The sequence below is a fragment of the Macrobrachium rosenbergii genome, chromosome 26 (assembly GCF_040412425.1).
Source record: "Macrobrachium rosenbergii isolate ZJJX-2024 chromosome 26, ASM4041242v1, whole genome shotgun sequence".
NCBI lineage: Eukaryota > Metazoa > Arthropoda > Malacostraca > Decapoda > Palaemonidae > Macrobrachium > Macrobrachium rosenbergii.
Genome location: NC_089766.1, coordinates 47,327,297 through 47,350,005, shown reverse-complemented (window position 1 = coordinate 47,350,005; position 22,709 = coordinate 47,327,297). Strand labels below are relative to the sequence as shown.

Here is a 22,709-nt window from a genome sequence, read left to right as displayed (position 1 = left end):
AGGTACAGTAAAAGGAATGAAAGGGGTTATACAGCAGCTGCAAAGACCCTTAAATAATGCCTACAGCGCACCGCGTGAGGTGCATTGTCGGCGCTACCCCCCTACGGGATCTCTCGCCCGTAAGGCTAAAGAGAGAGAGAGAGAGAGAGAGAGTTAGCGCAGTATGGCGAAACATCACACTGAATTGTGGGAGGAAAGGCGGGCGTAAATATGAGTAAGAGAGAGAGAGAGAGAGAGAGAGAGAGAGAGAGAGAGAGAGAGAGAGAGAGAGAGAGAGAGAGAGAGTAAAAGCGGAGCGTTGCCATGGCGACGGTACGTCAACAAATCGTGAATGGCCCACCGTGGTGCGAATCGCAGGAACGATTTCGTCATCAATATGACACTTCGGACATATTATAAGAATAATTACTATTATTTTTTAAATAACTGAAGGATTAAGTCGTTTACAACGACCTTAATAATTATCATTCTCTGAATTTTAAGAAGTTCATAAGTCATAATTTGATAATCGATTCGATTCACGAATAGAAAAATGGCTGTAAGGTAAAATATCACCTTGTATATATATAAAGAATGTTTAAATACCTCCAAAACCCTAAGTATTTTATCCTCAGTTTATCAGTATTCTTTTTAAAACACAACTAGGTCCGGTTTCGACACATGCCTGCGCAGACGCCGCGCGCAGCCACCACACGTTCCAGCGAAGGAAAAGTGCGTGAAACGGAGCCGAGGGGAACAGCTTCGACCCTCGCCTTCTGGAGCGAGGGTACACAGTCAACCTGGATACCCTCAGATCGGAAACCTGTGGGGAACAGCGTACCCGTTCTGTTGCTGTGTCTAGAAAGCTGTGAAGAACAGCAGCAGCTTTTCTTTGAGTGAAAAAGAAGCACAAACGCATCCGTCCAACGTCTATTCGCTCACGTGCACTTGCGATTCGGTTTCCCGGTCGACGTTCCACACTTCTGCATTCCGCGAAAACAATTGGAATTTTTTGTTACGGGAAAGTGTTGTTGGTGATTTGAATGACAGCGTGATGGTGAAGTGAACGTAGTGACTTCGGGGATCGTAACGTGAGCTTGACGCTAAATATGATCGAGTATCTCACATAGATTGCGGTCCAACAAAAATAAGCGATCACAACATTCGCCGTTGCTTAACAACAAGTTATAGTAGCCAGGTGAGATTAGTGACGCGACCCTGTGCACCTGTGTAAAGCTCTGGAACTATATCTTCATACCTGAGAGAACCCTGGAAAGGTCTTTTTCCAACTGGGCAATTTGGAATACCTTTTATATCTGCAAGGCCTGGAACATCTTACATACACTTGTTAGCTCTGGAACCTATTTTGTACACCTGTAGGCCCCTGGAACTATCTTCATACCTGAGAGCCCTGGAGCTATCTTCATACCTGAGAACCCTGGAGCTATCTTCAATACCTGAGAAAGCCCTGGAAAGGTCTTTTCCACCTGGACAACTTGGAATATACCTTGTACATCTGCAAGACCTGGAACCTCTTACATACACCTGTTAGCTCTGGAACCTATTCTGTACACCTGTAGGGCCTGGAACTACCATTCCACCTGTTAGCCTTGGAACCATTTTTACCCCTGTACTCCCTGGAAAAATCTTTCCTTCTTTAAGCCCAGGAACTATATTTAACCTCTGAGGCTTTAGACATTTTATTTTATAAAGCTTCAAGTCTATCGACTATAAAGCAATGCTGGAAAGGACATAAAACATCAAGGTAATAAATACCTAGATTCAGAAGCTTTAAGAACTTACTTGTACATACAAACTTCAGTGAAGAGCCCCCATACTTGATAGCGTTATGTTACAAAGGACTTAAAATAATATCCAGGTGATTATAACATATCCCGGAGAGGAAAAAGCCTGCATCAAGTGACCTTAAATACTGGAAACTATCAACGACAGAGTTATAGGATGTAGTGATACTTTTAAAGCCCAGTGTGTGTGAAACAAAGAGGTTACTGTAACAGAAGAAATCTGCACTGCGCTACACGCTGCCCAGTGGTAAGTATTCTTAAGAGTTTATAGAGTTGTAGGACTCTGATTCAGCAAGTGTGATAGATGGAATAGAATAGGATATAGAGTTTAAGCCAATGGCTTAAATAAAGTAAGAAAGTTTGAAAGGCGAGGGTTCAGGAAAGTAAGATGGAAGCGAGAGAACATGAATGGAGGTACAGTAAAAGGGATGAAAGGGGTTTTTGTAGCTAGGGGACGAAGGGACACTGCAAAGAACCTTAAGTAATGCCTACAGTGCACCGCATGAGGTGAACTGACAGACCGAAGGGTTGATAGGGTCAGAGCAGTGTGGGTTGAAACCGTTAAGTTCTCAGGAATAAAGCCTCAAGCTATGTACACCCACAGCTTGAGCTTCCATTATCGAATTTATATTGACATTTCTCTATGAATATGACTAAAAAAAAAAAAAAAAAAACTTTATATTGACATTTCTCTATGAATATGACTCAAAAAAAACTCAAATTTTGCAAGATACTAAAATTTGGTGAAATGATATCTAGTGACAGACTCAGTCAATTACCTTTCATCTTTAGATGTAGAAAACATTACACACACACACACACACACACACACACACACACACACACACACACACACACACATATATATATATATATATATATATATATATATATATATATATATATATATAAAAAATACAACCACTTTTAAGATCCATAATGCTAAAGAAATAACTGAACCACGCGTGACCGGATAGATCCCCGTAAAAGCACGTCAAGAATCTACCAGCGCCGCTATTTAAGGAGAGGGCCTCTCCGGAACATTCCGGATTTTTTATGGAAAGAGAATAATGGAATCTGTTCTTTAAATAGCTTTCTTTCTGTGTATTTTGTTACGAGCGGATATTAAATATTACCCAGAGATGTAATATCTGCAATTAGAGATTCCAGTTTGAATGTAATAATAAAAAATGAAAGATAATAAATCTACTTGAATAGATTAGATAGAATATAGAATTTAGGCCAAAGACCAAGCGCTGGGACCCATGGGGTCATTCAGCGCTGGAAGGGAAACTGTTAGAGAGGGTGGAAAGTCAGATGGAAGAAAGAGAATATGAACGGAGGTCCAGTAAAAGGAATGAAATAGGTCATAGGAACTAGGCGCTGCGAAGACCCTTAAGTAATGCTTACAGTGCACCGCGTGAGGCGCACTGACGGTACTAACCCTTACGGGAAAAGATATTTGACTTATCATAGTGATTGATGATTTAACTGGCGTTGCAACATCAAAGGTCATGAACGCCGAGGGAGGTTTATTTTCTCGTGATGCCAGAGACATCGCAGTCGATCATTCAATTTTTTAATCGACAGCTCTGTCATAAATTCATAATCACATACACACACTCGGCTTTGGAACTCTCCCCATGCTTACGCTTTTTACTGTCTCGTCTATTGTCCCATCATTCTTCCAGCGTAAGTTAATGAGGCAAAATCTCATTCTCTCTCTCTCTCTTTCTCTCTCTCTTCTTATGACATTTTAATCTCTCTCTCTCTCTCTCTCTCTTTTTATAACATCTGATTTTCTCTCTCTCTCTCTCTCTCTCTTTTTATTACATCTGATTTTCTCTCTCTCTCTCTCTCTCTTCTTATGACATTTTAATCTCTCTCTCTCTCTCTCTCTCTCTCTCTCTCTCGAACACGCTGGATAAAACCTTCTATACCAATGTCTCGTTAAGTGAAAAAAAAAAATCTCACATTTACCTGCGTGTCTCTCTCTCTCTCTCTCTCTCTCTCTCTCTCTCTCTCTCTCTCTCTCTCTCTCTCTTTCTCTCTCTCTCTCTCTCTCCCAAGCAAGCACAATAAGCGACTTACATGAACGTAAAAATCCTTCCTTCTCAAAACAAGAAGAAGAAGAAGAAAAAAGAAGAGAACTCGAAGCTGCCCAAACAGGTGCGACATAAACAGTACTAAAGAAGACAGCCCATTACTTACCCCTTCCATCATCATCATCCCTTCGTCTTACTCTCCTTCCTAATTTGCCTCTCCCTGTTAACGTCCGCTTTCCTCCTCCTCCTCCTCCTCTTCTTCTTCTTCTTCTTCTTCTTCTTCTTCTTCTTCTTCTTCTTCTCCTTCATCACATAGACCTGCTCTTTCTAATTATTTACCGTCATTTACTATCGTCACCTGCCTTGTCTTGGAGATTCCTCTCAATAATAATAATAATAATAATAATAATAATAATAATAATAATAATAATAATAATAATAATAGTAATAATAATTATAATAATAATAATAATAATAATAATAATAATACGGGATTAATAATAATAAGTCAGAAAAAAAAATTAAATATAAAAACAAACAATCGTATAAAATAAATAGAACGATAATAATAATAATACAGTAATAATAATAATAATAATAATAATAATAATAATAATAATAATAATAATAATAATAATAATAACAATAATAATAATAAAATACTCTCAAAATATTGGTGTGAATAGTACACGCCTCACGAAGGGAAATAAACAGAATCATGAATGAAACGGAAGGTGAAATAGGCCTAAACATGATCTTGGCAGGTAATCGATAGGCCTGTAGCTTACTGCGGCCTTGACACGGTTATAAACTGGTAGCGACATTCTTTTTTTTATGGTATAGGTGTTCGCTCGCGCATGCGCACAGGTTTAATAATAATTGCTAGTGACCGCGTAGGGATGAGGAACGGTTGATAATATCTTGATGAATGGATGAGAAACGGTTAATAATATCTTGATAAATGGATGAGGAACGGTTAATATCTTGATGAATGGATGAGAAACGCTTAATAATATCTTGATGAATGGATGAGAAACGGTTAATATCTTGATGAATGGATGAGAAACGGTTAATAATATCTTGATGAATGGATGAGAAACGGTTAATAATATCTTGATGAATGGATGAGGAACGGTTAATAATATCTTGATAAATGGATGAGAAACGGTTAATAATATCTTGATGAATGGATGAGAAACGGTTAATATTTTGATGAATGGATGAGAAACAGTTAATAATATCTTGATGAATGGATGAGAAACGGTTAATAATATCTTGATGAATGGATGAGAAACGGTTAATAACATCTTGATAAATGGATGACGAACGGTTAATATCTTGATGAATGGATGAGAAACTGTTAATACCTTAAATGGATGAGAACGGCTAATAATGTCTTGACAAATGGATGAGAAACGGTTAATATCTTGATGAATGGACGAGAAACGGTTAATATCTTGATGAGAAACAGTTAATAATATCTTGACGAATGGACGAGACACGGTTAATATCTTGATGAGAAACAGTTAATAATATCCTGACGAATGGACGAGACACGGTTAATATCTTGATGAGAAACAGTTAATATCTTGACGAATGGACGAGACACGGTTAATATCTTGATGAGAAACAGTTAATAATCTGATGAACGGACAAGAAACGGTTAATAATATCTTGATGAATGGATGAGAAACTGCTAATGTCTTGATGAATGCCGATTACAAAGTAAATGTAAATACGACTAACTATTTTCCACAGAAAGATTCCAATATTATTATTATTATTGTTATTATTATTATTATTATTATTATTATTATTATTATTATTATTATTATTATTATTATTATGCAGTAGATGAAACCTATTCATACGGAACAAACCCACCAAAGGAGCCTCTGACTTGAAATTCATAATAAAATATCGTAGACACAAAAAAAAAAAAAATACAATATAGCCCACGAACATTTTATAAAAGTGCTACCATCAACAAAACAATTATATAATCTTAAAAAAAATAAAAAATTACCAATATAGCCCACAAAAAGTTATACAAGGTCTACCATCAACAAAACAACTATAAAACCTTGGCAAAAAAAAAAAAAAAAACATGCAAAAAACATCAATATACCCCACAAAAAGTGATAAAAGTGCTACCATCAGCAAATCAGCTATAAAACCTTAACCCCACCCACCCACCCCCCCAAAAAAACCAAGCCCACACACGGGAAAGAAATGACGGACCGATCCGTAATCACACATTGCAGAAACGAAAGCTTGCGGAATCGAGACGGGGCCGGCAATTGCAAGCGCTTTAATGGACAGAACCTAAAGCAAATATATTTCCGTGAGGCACAACAGTTGCTTTCGTCCCCGATGATCTTGAAGCTCAAACGCGCACGCACTCACGCATGCACGCAAGCACGCAGGCAGGCACGCAAGCAGGCACGCACGGGTGCCGAATTCTAATAGAGTAGGATATGGATTATATATCCTCTGAGAGAGAGAGAGAGAGAGAGAGAGAGAGAGAGAGAGAGAGAGAGAGAGAGAGAGAGAGAGAGAGAGAGAGAGAGTTGAAATACTTACAGGAATATCGCGTCAAAACTTAATTTTTCAAAGTAAACTTTTTCTCCTTCATCATTAGATTATATACCCTCACAGGACGAGAGAGAGAGAGAGAGAGAGAGAGAGAGAGAGAGAGAGAGAGAGAGAACTGTCTTTAGATTATATACCCCTCACAGGACGAGAGAAAGAGAGAGAGAGAGAGAGAGCATTGCTTTAGATTATATACCCCTCACAGGACGAGAGAGAGAGAGAGAGAGAGAGAGAGAGAGAGAGAGATAGAGTTGAAATACTCACAGGAATATCGCGTTCAAAACTTAATTCTTCAAAGTAAACCTTTTCTCCTCCATCACCTATTATATTCGTCCATACGGTTCACACGTCCTGCGTTCATTACCTCTACTTTACTGTGACATTTCACGCGAACCAATTATCCTCTAATTTACCTGCGACCTTGACAAACTCTGCTTACATTCGTGAACTGGATTCCACCCGAATCGTAGAGTATGTTAGCAATCCGTGATATAACGGTAGTCGGAAATAAAGTCACGGGAAAAAAAGTCATAAAAGGTCACAATTTTGGCTAGGAAAAGTCACAATTGTAGCTAGGAAAAAAGTCACAATTTTGGCTAGGAAAAGCCACAATTGTAGCTAGGAAAAAAGTCATAATTTTGGCTAGGAAAAGAGTCACAATTGTAGCTAGGAAAAAGTCACAATTTTGGCTAGCAAAAGTCACAATTGTAGCTAGGAAAAAAGTCACAATTTTGGCTAGGAAAAGTCACAATTGCAGCTAGGAAAAAGTCACAATTTTGGCTAGCAAGTCACAATTGTAGCTAGGAAAAAAGTCAATTCTGGCTAGCAAAAGAGTCACAATTGTAGCTAGGAAAAAAGTCATAATTTTGGCTAGCAAAAGTCACACCTGTAGCTACGAAAAAAAGTCACAATTCTGGCTAGGAAAAGTCACAATTGTAGCTAGGAAAAAAGTCACAATTTGGCTAGGAAAAAACACAGAAAAAAATAACAATTTCAGCTATGGGGGAAAAAAGTAATAGGAAAAAAGTCACATTAATTTATGGTATCCGGTAATAAAGATAGGGGAATTATTCACAGTATTTCTTGGGGGTCATTATCTTCATTATATTTACATTATGATTTTACGGTCATCCCCAACGGGCTTGTACTAAACACGCCGCAAAGGTGGATACATACTGGGTTAATAATAAAACCCTTGGGGATCACTATCTAGGAAAGATTAATGTGACTTTTTTTTACCTGGACTTTTTTTCTTTTACCTGGATTCGAGTAAAACCACCTGAAAATTTTACCTGTACAACAATTTCGCAGTTCTAAACTGCAACTGTTAAGTTGTCATTGGAACTTCAAAAAGTTCAAGCGAAGACGCAACGCAGTACTACCCTAATGCTATTCTTCTTGCATTTTAATATTTTTATCTATCTATTAATTTATTAACTTTATTTTTAATTAGTGGGATTATCTCTTCTTTCTGTATTTCCCTTTACTTCTTCTTACTTCTTCCTAATGAACACCTTAATATTCTTTGGGAGCTTCTGGAATTTCAAGTCAATGGCCCCTTGGGTGGGCTTGTTCCATATGAATAGGGTTCATCTTCTGAATAATAATAATAACAATAATAATAATAATGAGTTAGTCACTTGGTAAACATCGTTATGAACCTTTATCACCTGTCTGTATGAGCCAGCCTTCTCAAATATGTCCTGTACCTAAGATCTATGCTTTTGACCAGACAAATACCTTGACTTTTTACCCCATCCAACCAATTACCACTTTAGTGGTTTGTTCTGATCTTATAACGGTAACTTTTGAGGAGTAATTGGGCGGTATCTGAAAATTGTCTCAACCAATTATCTGCTTGAAAAAAAAAAATGATTTTTCTGGACCACTCTGTATCAACCAACCTCTTCTTCTTCTTCTTCCATTTTTCTTTCCTTAACCCCCTCCTATCAATTGTTTCTTAGTGCAACTGCAAAAAAAAGGTTGTCCTCCCGTTACACCTTTCAGACCTTTCTACTCTCAGTTTCCGTTTCAGCGCTGAATGACCTCATAGGTCCCAGCTTAGCTTGGCCTAAATTCTATCTTCCATTCCATTCCATTCCAACTCCTAAACACCACTGCGCCATTAACTACAAAGCACCTCGCTTAAGGCTACCACTAATGCTCAGTTATACCTGCGCAGTCATGCCTGTGCAGGCAAAACTGAACGTCAGTGGGTTCAGTTTTGCCTGAACAGGCCGACTGATCAGGCATAACTGCGCGGGTATAACTGAACGTGGTGGCGGCCTTTAGAAGGCCATTTCTAAGACGCCCCCACCTCCGGCCCCAAACCGGCAATCAGTTAAAACCAAATTAGAGGAGGGACCTCCTTGTTCTCTCTCTCTACATCACGGAGAAGCCTTAAAATACGACGTAACCAAGCCTTCCTCCTCCGACGCGGAGATAACCGAAAAACAATTGCAAGGGAGGGAGGAACTCCCATTTTCAGTCAGACGAATTAAGGGGCCACTTACCCTACGCCCGTATATCAGCCACGGCAGATTCTAGGGAGGATTCCTAAACCTAAAAGAGTTTTCTGCATTAAGATTCTCCTTAGGATTCTCCCTTAATGGAATTGTCAGAACGGCTGCTGAGTAACTGTTACGTCACGTGGTTCCCTTTTTAGTGTTCTGTAAAAGAACACTGTTGAGATTGGCTAGTTGTCTGTCCGCCCTCAGATCTTAAAAATTACTGAGGCTAGAGGGCTGCAAATTGGTATGTTGGTCATCCACCCTCCAGTCATCAAGCATACCAAATTGCAGCCCTCTAGCCTCAGTAGTTTACGGGCCGTGGTCCAAAGTTTCATGGGCCGTTGCTGAGAGTTTCATACAGCATGACACTTTCTACATAAAACTCGTTTGTGCCGAAGAAACTTCGGCGCATTTTATACTTTATCTTTTTTTCTAAGTTTCTATTTAGGTGTTTGAAGTTTTGGTAATTCGTCATTACGGAAAACAAAAGTAGTTTTATTATATTTATAGAAATATTCACAAACTAGCAAACTGTAGAGATGTAAGCATCCAGACAGTATATAGTTTGCACTGCAAATTATAATAATGTTCCCATATGTTTATATATTTGGGCTACGACATTAATCTTGTACAAAGCATATATTGTCACGTAAGCAGAATGCGATATTTATGTATATGCATATATATACATAATTATATGTATATATATATGTAATATATATACGTGTGTGAGTATATATATTACATATATATATACACATACGTGTATGTATGTACATGAGTGTACATGCATGTATGCATATACCCCATACAAAAAAAAAAAAAAAAAAACGCAACTTCAGCAGAAAGGATTCCTACCCATCTAGGCAAAGTAAGAAGAAGAAGAAGAAGAAGAAGAAGAAGAAGAAGAAGAAGAAGAAGAAGAAGAAGAAGAAGAAGAAGAAGAAGAACTAAGTGTGACCACCATCGCGGATAGACCACAATCATCCGGACAAGAACTTTACATCTGCGAAGTAACTTTGAGACAAGACATATTGATAACCTTTAGTCAACTGTCAACGCCGATATACCTGCTCCTAAAAGTTCTCTCTTGAGAGAGAGAGAGAGAGAGAGAGAGAGAGAGAGAGAGAGAGAGAGAGAGAGAGAGAGAGAGAGAGAGAGAAAGCTCTCTCGACTCGTCACTCTCTGTAGTAAGTTACATAAGGCTCTCCAGTAGCCCTGGTTCTTCTTGAGAGAGAGAGAGAGAGAGAGAGAGAGAGAGAGAGAGAGAGAGAGAGAGAATTTATAGGATTTAGGCCCAAGGCCAGGCGCTGGGACCTAAGAGGTCAATCAGCGCTGAAACGGAAACTGAGAGTAAATGGCTTGAAAGGTGTAACAGGAGGAAAACCTCAAAGCAGTTGCACTATTAAAAAATTATTAGGAGAGGGTTAAGGAAAGTAAAATGGAAGAAAGAGAATATGAACGGAGGTACTGTAAAAGGAATGAAAGGGGTTGCAGCTAGGGGCCGAAGGAAGAAGGGACGCTGCAAAGAAACTTAAGCAATGTCTACAGTGCACCGCTTTATGTAACAGAGTTACGTTAAGCTTTAAGGTCCTGGTCTTTCCTTGGAAGGGATCCTTAAACCTCCGGGAATCTGTGAAACCGTCCGGTTTATCAAGAACAGAACCTATTTCCTTGAAACTCTTCCTTTCTTTATTATTTGATCAAACAAATAATAAATAAAAATTCAGAATAGAAAAACTAGACACATAAAGATTTCTCATCCTTTTTTATAGAGCAATTCTATCATGCAGAGTTACGAAGCTAAAATCATTTTAAACTGCACCGTGATGTTTTTGATACCCTGTACGTCCAAAGATTCTCTTGGACGGCGATACAAAATCTTCATAAAAAAATCACATCGAAACAAAGTAAGTCTGGCTCTTGGAAACAACCTGAATAACTAAACAATTTCCAATTTACTATAAAAGAAATAAAGAAAAAATTAATATAATTGAAACAAAGCTGATGTTTATTTACAAAAACAATCAAAAAGTAATAAATTTGTGAATGATCTACAAACAAGAATAACAGAAAAAAACCATAAAAAAACAATTTAATATTTACTATAAAAGAAATAAAAATGAATAACACGCTACACAGAATACAAACCAGATGGCCACTTACAAAAACAAACAAAAAAAACCCAATAAATTTGCGAACGATCACCAATAATGACAGAACGGAAAAGCCATGAGGATAAGAGATAAAAGTAGGGTAATCCTTGAGTGACGATGCCCCAGGGGCGCATGAATTGGGAACGCCACGGTGGCCTTGGGGGCAACCGCATAGCCTTGACTCGCCCCCCTGGAAAAGCTCGTATCCTTGACGGGCCTGAACAAGGTTTGATGGCTGTTGTCTGGAATCCATCGCTAACTGTATCGAGAATCCTTGTTGGGTCTCTCTCTCTCTCTCTCTCTCTCTCTCTCTCTCTCTCTTTCCATGGTTCGGTTTTATAGTTTTTGTGACTAATCTAAGGTGGGGCGAAGTGTGATCTTTTAATTCTAGAAATTGGGAGATAAAATTAAACCAATGTGTGTGTGTGTGTGTGTGTGTGTGTGTGTGTGTGTGTGTGTGTGTGTGTGTGTGTGTGTGTGTGTGTGGGTGGGTGTGTCAACATCCAGCTACGAGCTATTATTATTATTATTATTATTATTATTATTATGAAGATGAAATCTATTCATATGGAACAAGCCCACCAAAGGGGCCACTGACTTAAATTTCAAGCTTCCAAAGAATATTATTATTATTATTATTATTATTATTATTATTATTATTATTATTATTATTCAGTAGATGAAACCTATTCATACGGAACAAGCCCACCAAAGGGGCCACTGACTTGAAATTCCAGAAGCTTCCAAAAAATATTAAGGTGTTCATTAGGAAGAAGTAAAAACTAAGTTCCCTCATTTCCTATTGAGGTTTACAGATCGCTTAAAACTATGGCGAATTTATCTAACTGTATTTCGGCCCACGACAGATTCAGACGATTTAAGCAATAAAGAATGTTTTCTCGGTAAGTCAAATCATTACAAAGCAGACGCATAAGCGAGACAATAATAACTGTAATTATGAATTATTCCTACAAATATTAATTCGCCTAACGTACAATCACTGCAAATGACGGAATCGAAACCGGATCAGTTATAATTAAGAATAATGTACGTCTTAAAATGATTAAATGCTTTCTATCTGCTTTCTACCCTAATACTGTTCTCCTTGCATTCTAATACATTTTTATCTATTTGTTAATTTAGTTATTTTTTCTTTTTTAATAAGTGGGATCTCTTCTTTCTGTATTTCCCTTTACTTCCTCTTACTTCTTCCTGATGGACACCTTAATATTCTTTGGAAGCTTGAATTTAAGTCAATGGTCCCTTTGGAGGGCTTGTTCCATATGAATAGGTTTCATCTTCCGAATAATAATAATAATAATAATAATAATAATAATAATAATAATAATAATAATAATAATAATAATAATAATAATAATAATAATAATAACAGCAAATGACCCAGTGAACTAATAAACGAAATATACAAGATGGGAGTTAATTAGCAGAATCTGGACGGATGAAAATCTCGCAAGATGGAGGGGCGGTGCTGGGTGTAAAAAAAACTCTACGGGGGTAAAACATACAACTTGAGCATATCTCAAGCCAGTATCATTATCCACGGGATCTGAACATGAATTGTGGGAAGAAGAGTGAGTTTTCCTTTGTATTAATATTGATAATACTGATTATTTCCTTCGTTCTCCATTAGCGAATACTGTTCATATTTCAGTTTAATAATAATAATAATAATAATAATAATAATAATAATAATAATAATATTCATAATTTGTCAATGCAATTCATCTTTCATATAATAATTCTCCCTTGTTCATCTTTGGCAAATTCTATTCGTATAATAATAATAATAATAATAATAATAATAATAATAATAATAATAATAATAATAATCACTGGTCAATGCTATTTGTCTTTCACATAATGATTCCTCTTTGTTCATCTTTGGCAAACACTATCATATTTTAAAAATAATAATAATAATAATAATAATAATAATAATAATAATAATAATAATAATAATAATAATAATAATAATAATAATAATAATTCGTAACCTCCGATCCCTTCAAACTGTCACCAAGAAAAACACCAAAAATAATGACCATAAAATTATTCACTTTCGGGGACCGAGTTTTCAAAAGGCCAATTTATTCAGAACACCAGTTCTGTCCTAAGGCCCAGAAATTATCTATGCGAACATTAGAAAAATCGATTGCATACCTCGCTAGTCCAATCCTGTTATCCATTTGTTTATGCAAATCTCTTAGTCCGTCTCAATATGCAATAAATGTTTTGCCTCGCTGTCGAACTTCCCCAAAGTTCCAGAGGTCCTTTATTCCTCCTCACACCTCTGGACTGTGGGACAGCCCCCCTTCTGAGGATGTCGTGCGGTTGGAACTTCTTCTTCTTCTTCAGAAGTTCAAGCGAAGGTGCAGTGCATTGCTACCCTAATACTGTTCTCCTTGCATTTTAATGCGTTTTTATCTATTTGTCTATTTATTAATTTATTTTTTATCTTTTAATAAGTGGGATCTCTTCTTTCTGTATTTCCCTTTACTTCCTCTTACTTCTTCCTAATGAACACTTACTTAATATTCTTTGGAAGCTTCTGGAATTTCAATTCTATGGCCCCTTTGGTGGGCTTGTTCCACATGAATAGGTTTCATAATCTTCTGAATAATAATAATAATAATAATAATAATAATAATAATAATAATAATAATAATAATAATAATAATAATAATAATAATAATATTCTTTGGAGCTTGAATTTCAAGTCTGTGGCCCCTTTGGTGGGCTTGTTCTATATGAATTGGGTTCTTATAATAATAATAATAATAATAATAATAATAATAATAATAATAATAATAATAATAATAATAATAATAATAATAATCAGTCCATAAAAGAAATGAATAAAAAGAAAAATATTAAAAACTAAAATCAAGACACGAAAAATAATCCTTTACAAAGATCAGTAGGGAACCACAAGTCCTTGTCTTGTCCAGGCCCGATAAAACAAGGAAGAAAGCAAAAGAAGAAAATAAAAAATAAGAAAAATCTATTACAAACTTTCTCGTTTTACCTATTCGTAAAATTAACACTCCAACGAGAAATTATTTCTCCGAATATTTACTCAAAAAGTAGGAAAATCATTCAAAAAAAAATATTCCACTAATGAAGAAATTCATATAGACTCAAATTCCAATGAACGATGAAAACTTCAAAGAAAAAGCCACTTGAAATTAGAACAATTACTGACAATAAAATAAACAAGTAAAAAATGCGTCGAAGTTTCTTCGGCGCAATCGAGTTTTCTGGACATCGTATGATCAAGTCCACCGAAAATAGATCTATCTTTCGGTGGTCTCGGTATAATGCTGTACGAGTCGCGGCCCATGAATCTTTAACCACTGGCCGGTGGTGGCCTATCCTATATCGTTGCCAGAAGCAAGATTATGGCTAACTTTAACCTTAAATAAAATCAAAACTACTGAGGAGGCTAGAGGGCTGCACTTTGGTATGTTTGTTGATTGGAGGGTGGATGATCAACATACCAATTTGCATCTCTCTAGCCTCAGTAGTTTTTAAGATGTGAGGGCGGACAGAAAAAAGTTCGGGCGGACAGACCAAGCCGGCACAACAGTTTTCTTTTCCAGAAAACTAAAAATATGACTAAAATACGACAAAACCATTTATTAGCCGAATCTCTCGTGTCCCGTATCGAGGATTCGAGTACCTCCTCCGTCACAGATGACAGGAACAAGAAGCGTTGTTCCCAGGATCGTCTAGCAAACACGACAATGTCTGGAAAACCGTGGAAAAAAAAAAAAGAATTAAACAAAAAAGCACCCAAAAGCAAGAAGAACTGCTTCCCCAGAAACGCTGTCAGCCTCCATAAGTGGACGGGCGACAAGCAAAACTTTTCTCCAGAGAGAATAATTCGTCCCGGTTGATAAAACCGCGCCGAGAAATCTGCCGTCGACTCGTTCTGTTTGTCAACTGTCGCGGATGATTGACAGCCGCGTCCGTCTCGCCTCTATCGGATGTGATCTGTGGTGCGGATGATGGATGCTGCCTGCGACTGCAGTGCTTGCAGGGGCGTCTCGCAAGCAGAGTCGGAACAGGAGCGGTAATCGCAGGCGGTGTGAGGAAGAAAGAGAAGCGTTTTGTACTTTGCATGTTGGCAAGATAAAACCGGGGTCCGATTGCGCCCACAGATTATTCATTGACATACGTACATGTGTACTCGGACGGATTGACCGAGATAAGACCACCCCAAAAAAATACACGCGCACATACACACACACACACACACACAAACATACACATACACACATATGTACAAAATCGGATAAGAAAATCTTGTATCTATAAAATATTAAATCTGTCATTTATATTTTCTTCATCATTTGCTGACGCTTCTGTTAATCTTATTAATAGCTACGACTGTCAGTGATATATATATATATATATATATATATATATATATATATATATATATATATATATATATATACATACCCAATACAGCACGAAGGAACACGTGCTTGGGAACATCACTAAGTCCGCGTCGGAAGGTGAGTGAAAATCGTGACTCTGAACAGCTACCTTCGTAGCTTCCTCTACATTTTCAAGTTCGCACTGAATACAAAAGAAGTTGACATAGATTTAAATAAAATAAACAGAAGATTGGGGCTGGGTTACAGTTTCTTAAACGAAAACGACAGGGACAGAAGAGCAAGGGATAATCCAGGGTGGAGATTAACATTCCTGGTGGAAGTAGCTTCAATGAATACAGTCTCCAGCAGATTTCTTTTCCGACGGTCGTTGACCTTGTAGATGACCGCTGACTTATCCCAGTAAAAGGAATGAAAGATGTTGCAGCTAGGGGCCACGGAAGGGACGCTGCAAAGAACCTTAAGCGATGTCTACAGCGCACCGCACAGTAACTGCAACAATGAGAAACCTGGCCAAGACTGCAAGAGACGCGTAATCAAGAAGCTACTGAGAGCAGTGTCCGAAATAATAGGAATAAAAACATAAATCAAATAAGCAACTGTTTCACGTCCAGTCAAAGATTTCGAGTGGTTGCCTAATTAGCATAATGATCTGCAATGAAGCCTTCGCTGGCATCGTAAATAAAGTAACATCTATCTATCTATTTATTAATTTATTAATTGGTTTTTTCCATTTTAACAAGTGGGATCTCCTCTTTGTGTATTTCCCTTTACTTCCTCTTACTTCTTGCTAATGAACACCTTAATATTCTTTGGAAGCTTTAAGAGTTTCAAGTCAGTGGCCCCTTTGGTGGCCTCCTTCCATATGAATAGGGTTCGTCTTCTGAATAATAATAATAATAATAATAATAATAATAATAATAATAATAATAATAATAATATATTCTGAAATCTTGAATTCCAAGTCAATGGCCCCTTTGGTGGGCTTGTTCCATATGAATAGGGTTCATCAACTGAATAATAATAATAATAATAATAATAATAATAATAATAATAATAATAATAATAATAATAATAATATAATAATAATAATAATATTCTTTGTAAGCTTGAATTCCCAGTCAATGGCCCCTTTGGTGGGCTTGTTCCATATCAATAGTGCTCATCTTCTGAATAATAATAATAATAATAATAATAATAATAATAATAATAATAATAATAATAATAATAATAATGACGGTATAATTTTTTAACATAGGAGACAGATCAATCATACTCTTCATTTATTTATGCAAATACTGATTCATGCACAAGGCTGATAGGAACAGGGGCTGGGTAGAGGGGGGAGGGGGGTCAGCCCACCCACCAAAACATAAGAAAACGCTGTTTTTTTCAGACGCAAAGAATTATGACTGGAGTGAGGAAACATGAGTTGGGTGTAGGACAGAGTAACTGACAATATAAACCCCTTCAAAAAAATTTAATTAAATTTTAAAAAATAAATAAAATAACAAAAATTTTAAGGTGAAAAAATGATTAAAATATAAGGAGGGAATCTCTCCTCCTCTCCCTCTCAAAAGCGCACGCGCGCGCGCGCGCACGGAATTCGAAGGTCAGTCACCTAACCTCTCTCCAATTCTTGTATTGACGCGGTACTATTCTTAGACGACAGGTCTCCATCGGCCAACCTTTCGCCCGAATGCTTTCGCATGATGTACTGCTCTCCACAACAAAATGATTCTCCAGTCCCCGGCTCTCGCGCAAACCGTTCCCGGTGATGTATTGCTCTTCAGAAAAGAATATTCTCCTCTTCTCTGAGCCGTAAATTTCGAAGGAGCTGTGAACTCGCGAACGCCGGCCGGCTCCGAGAAGAAAATCTGTAAACCCCACGCAGGTCGTAAATCGTACGCAGGATGCTGTTAAAAAAATGGGTGCTTGCTTCGTCGTGCAAAATCTCTTTTCCTACCGAGGATCAGCTGTTTGTTTTCATTACTAGGCCTCGGAGAGCGTGAGGAGGAGGAGGAGGAGGAGGAGGAGGAGGAGGAGGAGGAGGAGGAGGAGGAGGAGGAGGAGGAGGAGGAGGAGGAGGAGGAGGAGGAGGAGGAAGGGAGAAATGAGTGCTTGTTTCCTCGTGCAAAATCTCTTTTCCTACCAAGCACCGGCCGTTTTTCTTTATTCCTAGGCCTCGGAGAGCACGAGAAGAAGAATAAGAAGAAGAAGAAGAGGAAGAAGAAGGAGAGGAGGAGGAGGAGGAGGAGGAGAAGGAGGAGGAGGAGGAGGAGTTCCTCTACCAAGCACCGGCCGTTTTTCTTTATTCCTAGGCCTCGGAGAGCACGAGAAGAAGAATAAGAAGAAGAAGAAGAAGAGGAAGAAGAAGGGGAGGAGGAGGAGGAGGAGGAGGAGGAGGAGGAGGAGGAGGAGGAGGAGGAAGGGGAGTTCCCCTACCAAGCACCGGCCGTTTTTCTTTATTCCTAGGCCTCGGAGAGCACGAGAAGAAGAATAAGAAGAAGAAGAAGAAGAAGAAGCAGGGGAAGTAGGAAAAGAAGAAGGAGGAGGAGGAGGAGGAGGAGGAGGAGGAGAAGAAGAAGATTTATAGTTCCTGGAAGGAGCCGTACGTCACAGCTTCCCTGAAGAGCCTCGAAGCAGCACAAAGATCGACCTCCCTTGTTTATGCGACGCATCGCCGGATTGGCGCGGAAGGAAAGCGCTGCGCGATCCTGGGAGCCTCTCATCAAGCGTCCACCGAGGCTCCAATCTGAGGCTGAGGTAATGGACGGGTTTCAGTTACGGCGAGATGCGACAGGAGAATGGGTCTTTCAATCACTGCAATAATTTCATGGAGGCGCAATAATTCTTCATCGCTGCTTGTGCGTTGGAGCCAAACGTTTTCCTCGACAGGGTAAAAACAATCTCTCTCTCTCTCTCTCTCTCTCTCTCTCTCTCTCTCTCTCTCTCTCTCTCTCTCTCTCTCTCTCTATATATATATATATATATATATATATATATATATAAAGTATTTTGAACCTATGCAAATCAGAGCCACGAACCTGCCCATTAAATTACACTTGAAAATACCCAATCTAGATGTAATTAAACCAGTATATAAAGAGTTAGAACGATAATAATAATAATAATAATAATAATAATAATAATAATAATAATAATAATAAGATCCAAAATCAGCACATAAAAGGGATTTCCAAGAATTCCTAAACAAGATTCGATTTTCGGTGTCAAATCTTAACATATAAAATATTACGGATTATTTCCTTATTATGGTTCCGATCCTTCTTTAAGGAGCCGGTCGATTTATTTTTCATAAAAAAGGGAAACTAATTGATAGACTTAACTGAAAACTTATAATAGGAAACATTCCGACTCTCCTCTGTGGAAATTATGAAGAAGATTCATGACGAAAAAAAAAAATTGCGAAAAAATGTAAAATTGGTAAAATTTATAGCCAATTTTCCCTTGTCTTTGAATTTTAGTCTTCTGTAAAAAAAAAAAATGATTGTGCCGGCTTTGTCTGTCCGTCTGCACTTTTTTCTGTCCGCACTTTTTCTGTCCGAACTTTTTTCTGTCCGCACTTTTTCTGTCCGCCCTCAGATCCTAAAAACTACCGAGGCTAGAGGGCTGCAAATTGATATGTTGATCATCCACCCTCCAATCATCAAACATACCAAATTGCAGCCCTCTAGCCTCAGTAGTTTTGATTTTACTTAATGTTAAAGTTAGCCATGATCGTGCGTCTGGCACTTAAGTAAAGTTAGTCATAATCATGCATCTGGCAACGATATAGGACAGGTCACACGGGGCCGTGGTTAAAGATTCAAGGGCCGCGGCTCATACAGCATTATACCGAGACCACCGAAAGGTATATCTATTTTCGGTGGCCTTAATTATACGCTGTAGCGGCTGTACAGAAAACTCGATTGCGTCGAAGAAACTTCGGTGCATTTATTTACTTGTTTACATTGTAAATGTTAATCAATGTATTGCAAATCTGAAGAATTCTATGGCCAGAGACGCTGTCCATTAATAATCTGGAAATAATTAATAATTTGTATGTTTTGCCAAATGTCAGGAGAATTTTTCTGTACGTTTCACTCATATTCCAAAATCTTACGACTTTTCGCCCTAAAGACGTGAGGTGGTCCATTAGCCATTTCGTCAACGGGTAAACTTTTATCATTTCCCGAAAGACAAATTGTTTACAAGTCTCTAAAACACGCGATTTTGGGTCTGGAAAAAACCCGAGACGGAATAAAAAAAAAAAAGGAAAAAAGTGACAGAAAAAAAAAATTATGAAAAAATCTCTGAAAAAGTTTGAGAATTCAGAAAAAATTTTTAAAAATCTACAACGTAAGATTCTATTTCCATGAATAATTTTTTTTCTTTTTTAGATTTGTGGAAAGGATGGAATGAGAAAGACGACAAAATGCGATAATTAATATAAACGAGTAAAAAATGCGCCGACGTTTCTTCGGCGCAACCGAATTTTCTGTACAGCGTTTAATGCTCTATGAAACCCTTAGCCACGGCCCATGAAACTCTCAGCCGTGGCCCATGAAACTTTCAGCCACGGTCCGGTGGCGGCCTGTGCTGTTGGCAACTATAGCGGTGCCAGACGCACGACCATGGCTAACTTTAATCTTAAATAAAATAAAAACTACTAAGGCTAGAGGGCTGCAATTTGGTACGTCTGATGACTGGAGGGTGGATGATCAACATACTAATTTGCAGCCCTCTAGCCTCCTCAGTAGTTTTACAAAAAAGTAAAACTTATAATTACACTAAATTTAATTTATAGTTAACATATAAATCATCTTGAGTCACAAACACAGTGAAGTAAATCTCCTCTGTCATCATACATGCACAGATATAAGCACACACAAAAATATAATATAACTAATAGTCAAATATAAAATGAAACCTTTTCAACTGTCTGCGACAATACTACCTTGTTAGGTCAGGTCACTTCTTGGACGGGTGACCAAGAAAAGCCATAAGCTACCTCCTTATGAGCCCACTGAAAATCCACGCTGGGCAGGGCATGGGGCTAGCAACCCCACTCCACGAATAATTGCTGGTACCAAACCCCGTAAGGAGAGAAAGATAGTGGCCTATACATAAAAATAATATGAATTCATGAATACGTTAAGAGGTATTAACTGAAATTTAAGCTATCCGTGTTCTCGCTTCGTAATCAGCTGGGCTGAGAGAGAGAGAGAGAGAGAGAGAGAGAGAGAGAGAGAGAGAGAGAGAGAGAGAGAGAGAGAAAACTCATTTTCACAGGAAAAACAAGAATACGGCAACATTTTTGTATAAAGAACAATTCAAGTGTCTTTGAAAAAGCAAATTTCCTAGAGAGAGAGAGAGAGAGAGAGAGAGAGAGAGAGAGAGAGAGAGAGAGAGAAAACTCATTTTCACAGGAAAAACAAGAATACGGCAACATTTTTTGTATAAAGAACAATTCGAAGTGTCTTTGAAAAAGCAAATTTCCTAGAGAGAGAGAGAGAGAGAGAGAGAGAGAGAGAGAGAGAGAGAGAGAGAGAGAGAGAGAGAAACTCATTTTCACAGGAAAAACAAGAATACGGCAACATTTTTTGTATAAAGAACAATTCGAAGTGTCTTTGAAAAAGCAAATTTCCTAGAGAGAGAGAGAGAGAGAGAGAGAGAGAGAGAGAGAGAGAGAGAGAGAGAGAGAGAGAGAGAAACTCATTTTCACAGGAAAAACAAGAATACGGCAACATTTTTTGTATAAAGAACAATTCGAAGTGTCTTTGAAAAAGCAAATTTCCTAGAGAGAGAGAGAGATGAGCACACTCATCACGACAATGCTATCATGCAAAATAAGGGCGGGGGTTAAAAAAAAAAAGTTGTTGGACGGGTATAGTACGTGATTGAACAATCGATTTTTTTTTTTCTGTTCCTTCGAATAGGTTGGAGTGTGGCGTTCGGTACGCAGATAGAAAAAAATAAATAAATGCTACGTAACATAACGCAATAGCCTTTTGGGAGGGCTTGGAGTGGGCTAGGCTTTGAGTGAGAAGGATTGAACAATCGATTGTTTTGTTTATTTATTTTATTTTGTTCCTTCGAACAGGTTGGAGTTTGACGTTTGGTACGCAAATATAAAAAAAAACAAATGCTACGTAATATAACTCAATACCCCTTTGGAGGGCTTAGAGTGGGCTAGGTTTTGAGATGAATTACATAATCAATTTCTTCGACGAAATATCTTAACTGGCAGAAAATATGGGATGTTTTCTCTGAGAGGTTCATAAAAAAATAGAATTGCAGCTTAGCACGGCGCAGTACATGTTAAGAGTTAATAAGGGAATAACTTTCGAGTGAGAAAAAAGAATGGCTACATATTTAATATTTTCAAGAGAGGATTTTCCAATGGATGAGGCGGCGAAGAAGCTTTTGTTGTAGATAAATACACTGAGTTGGTAAGAGACGCTGTATTAAATAAACATTTGCTTAAACTTACGTTTTTAATGAACCATTTTAATTTGATAGGCACAAGTATCGTACTTCAAGATAAGAATTAAAAAATAAAAATGTAAGAAAATGCGCAGAAGTTTCTTCGGCGCAATCGAGTTTTCTGTACAGCGTATAATCAAGGCCACCGAAAATAGCTCTATCTTTCGGTGGTCTCGGTATAATGCTGTATGAGCCGCGGCCCACGAAACTTTAACCACGGCCCGGTGGTGGCCTGGCCTGTATCGTTGCCAGATGCACGATTACGGCTAACTTGAACCTTAAATAAAATAAAAACTATTAAGGCTAGAGGGCTGCAATTTGGTATGTTTGACGATTGGAGGGTGGATGGTCGACATACCAATTTGCAGCCCTCTAGCCTCAGTAGTTTTCAAGATCTGAGGACGGACAGACAAGACCGGCACAGTAGTTTTCTTTTACAGAAAACTAAAAAAACCTGAGTATATATATACCTGAGTTAGTTACACGACGGATACGTTAGGTTAGAAAAAAAGAAGTGTCTAATCAATACATTCAACTGATTATTTTCTTTTGCAATAATATCAATCATGACCTTGGTAAGGAGAGATTAGAGAATACGTTAATTCCACGCAATAAATAACGCAATTACCTCTTGGGGAAAATAACAGGGGTGTCATGACGGAATGATGAAGGCTGTAATTAGTGATTGTAATTAACGTCCTCAGTGAGTTAC

The 22,709-nt window shown here is 37.8% G+C and overlaps 2 protein-coding genes across 2 annotated transcripts in view; both read left to right on the top strand.

The window, feature by feature from the left end:
- The first annotated feature begins 754 nt into the window (after positions 1–754).
- The window catches only part of LOC136852838 (armadillo repeat-containing protein 2), a 135,097-nt gene continuing 113,142 nt past the window's right edge, over positions 755–22,709 (top strand). Inside the window, exon 1 of the mRNA XM_067127743.1 lies at positions 755–2,031. The gene's annotated coding sequence lies outside the window, so the exon portion shown is untranslated. The remainder of the gene's footprint in view (positions 2,032–22,709) is intronic.
- Positions 11,205–18,340, top strand: LOC136852839 (ctenidin-1-like). Its single transcript, XM_067127744.1, has 4 exons — positions 11,205–11,313; positions 17,525–17,617; positions 17,746–17,790; positions 17,882–18,340. The coding sequence occupies exons 1-4, from the start codon at positions 11,205–11,207 to the stop codon at positions 18,043–18,045; spliced, it is 411 nt and encodes a 136-aa protein (XP_066983845.1). The 3' UTR covers positions 18,046–18,340.

What these genes read in the sequence shown, in the direction of transcription:
- LOC136852839 (XM_067127744.1), top strand. Translation starts at nt 11,205, where the DNA reads ATGCCCCAGGGGCGCATGAATTGGGAACGCCACGGTGGCCTTGGGGGC. An exon ending in CCTTGACGGGCCTGAACAAG is followed by an intron (nt 11,314 to 17,524) that starts GTTTGATGGCTG and finishes GAGCGTGAGGAG; the next exon opens with GAGGAGGAGGAGGAGGAGGA. An exon ending in AGGAGGAGGAGGAGGAGGAG is followed by an intron (nt 17,791 to 17,881) that starts TTCCTCTACCAA and finishes GAAGAGGAAGAA; the next exon opens with GAAGGGGAGGAGGAGGAGGA.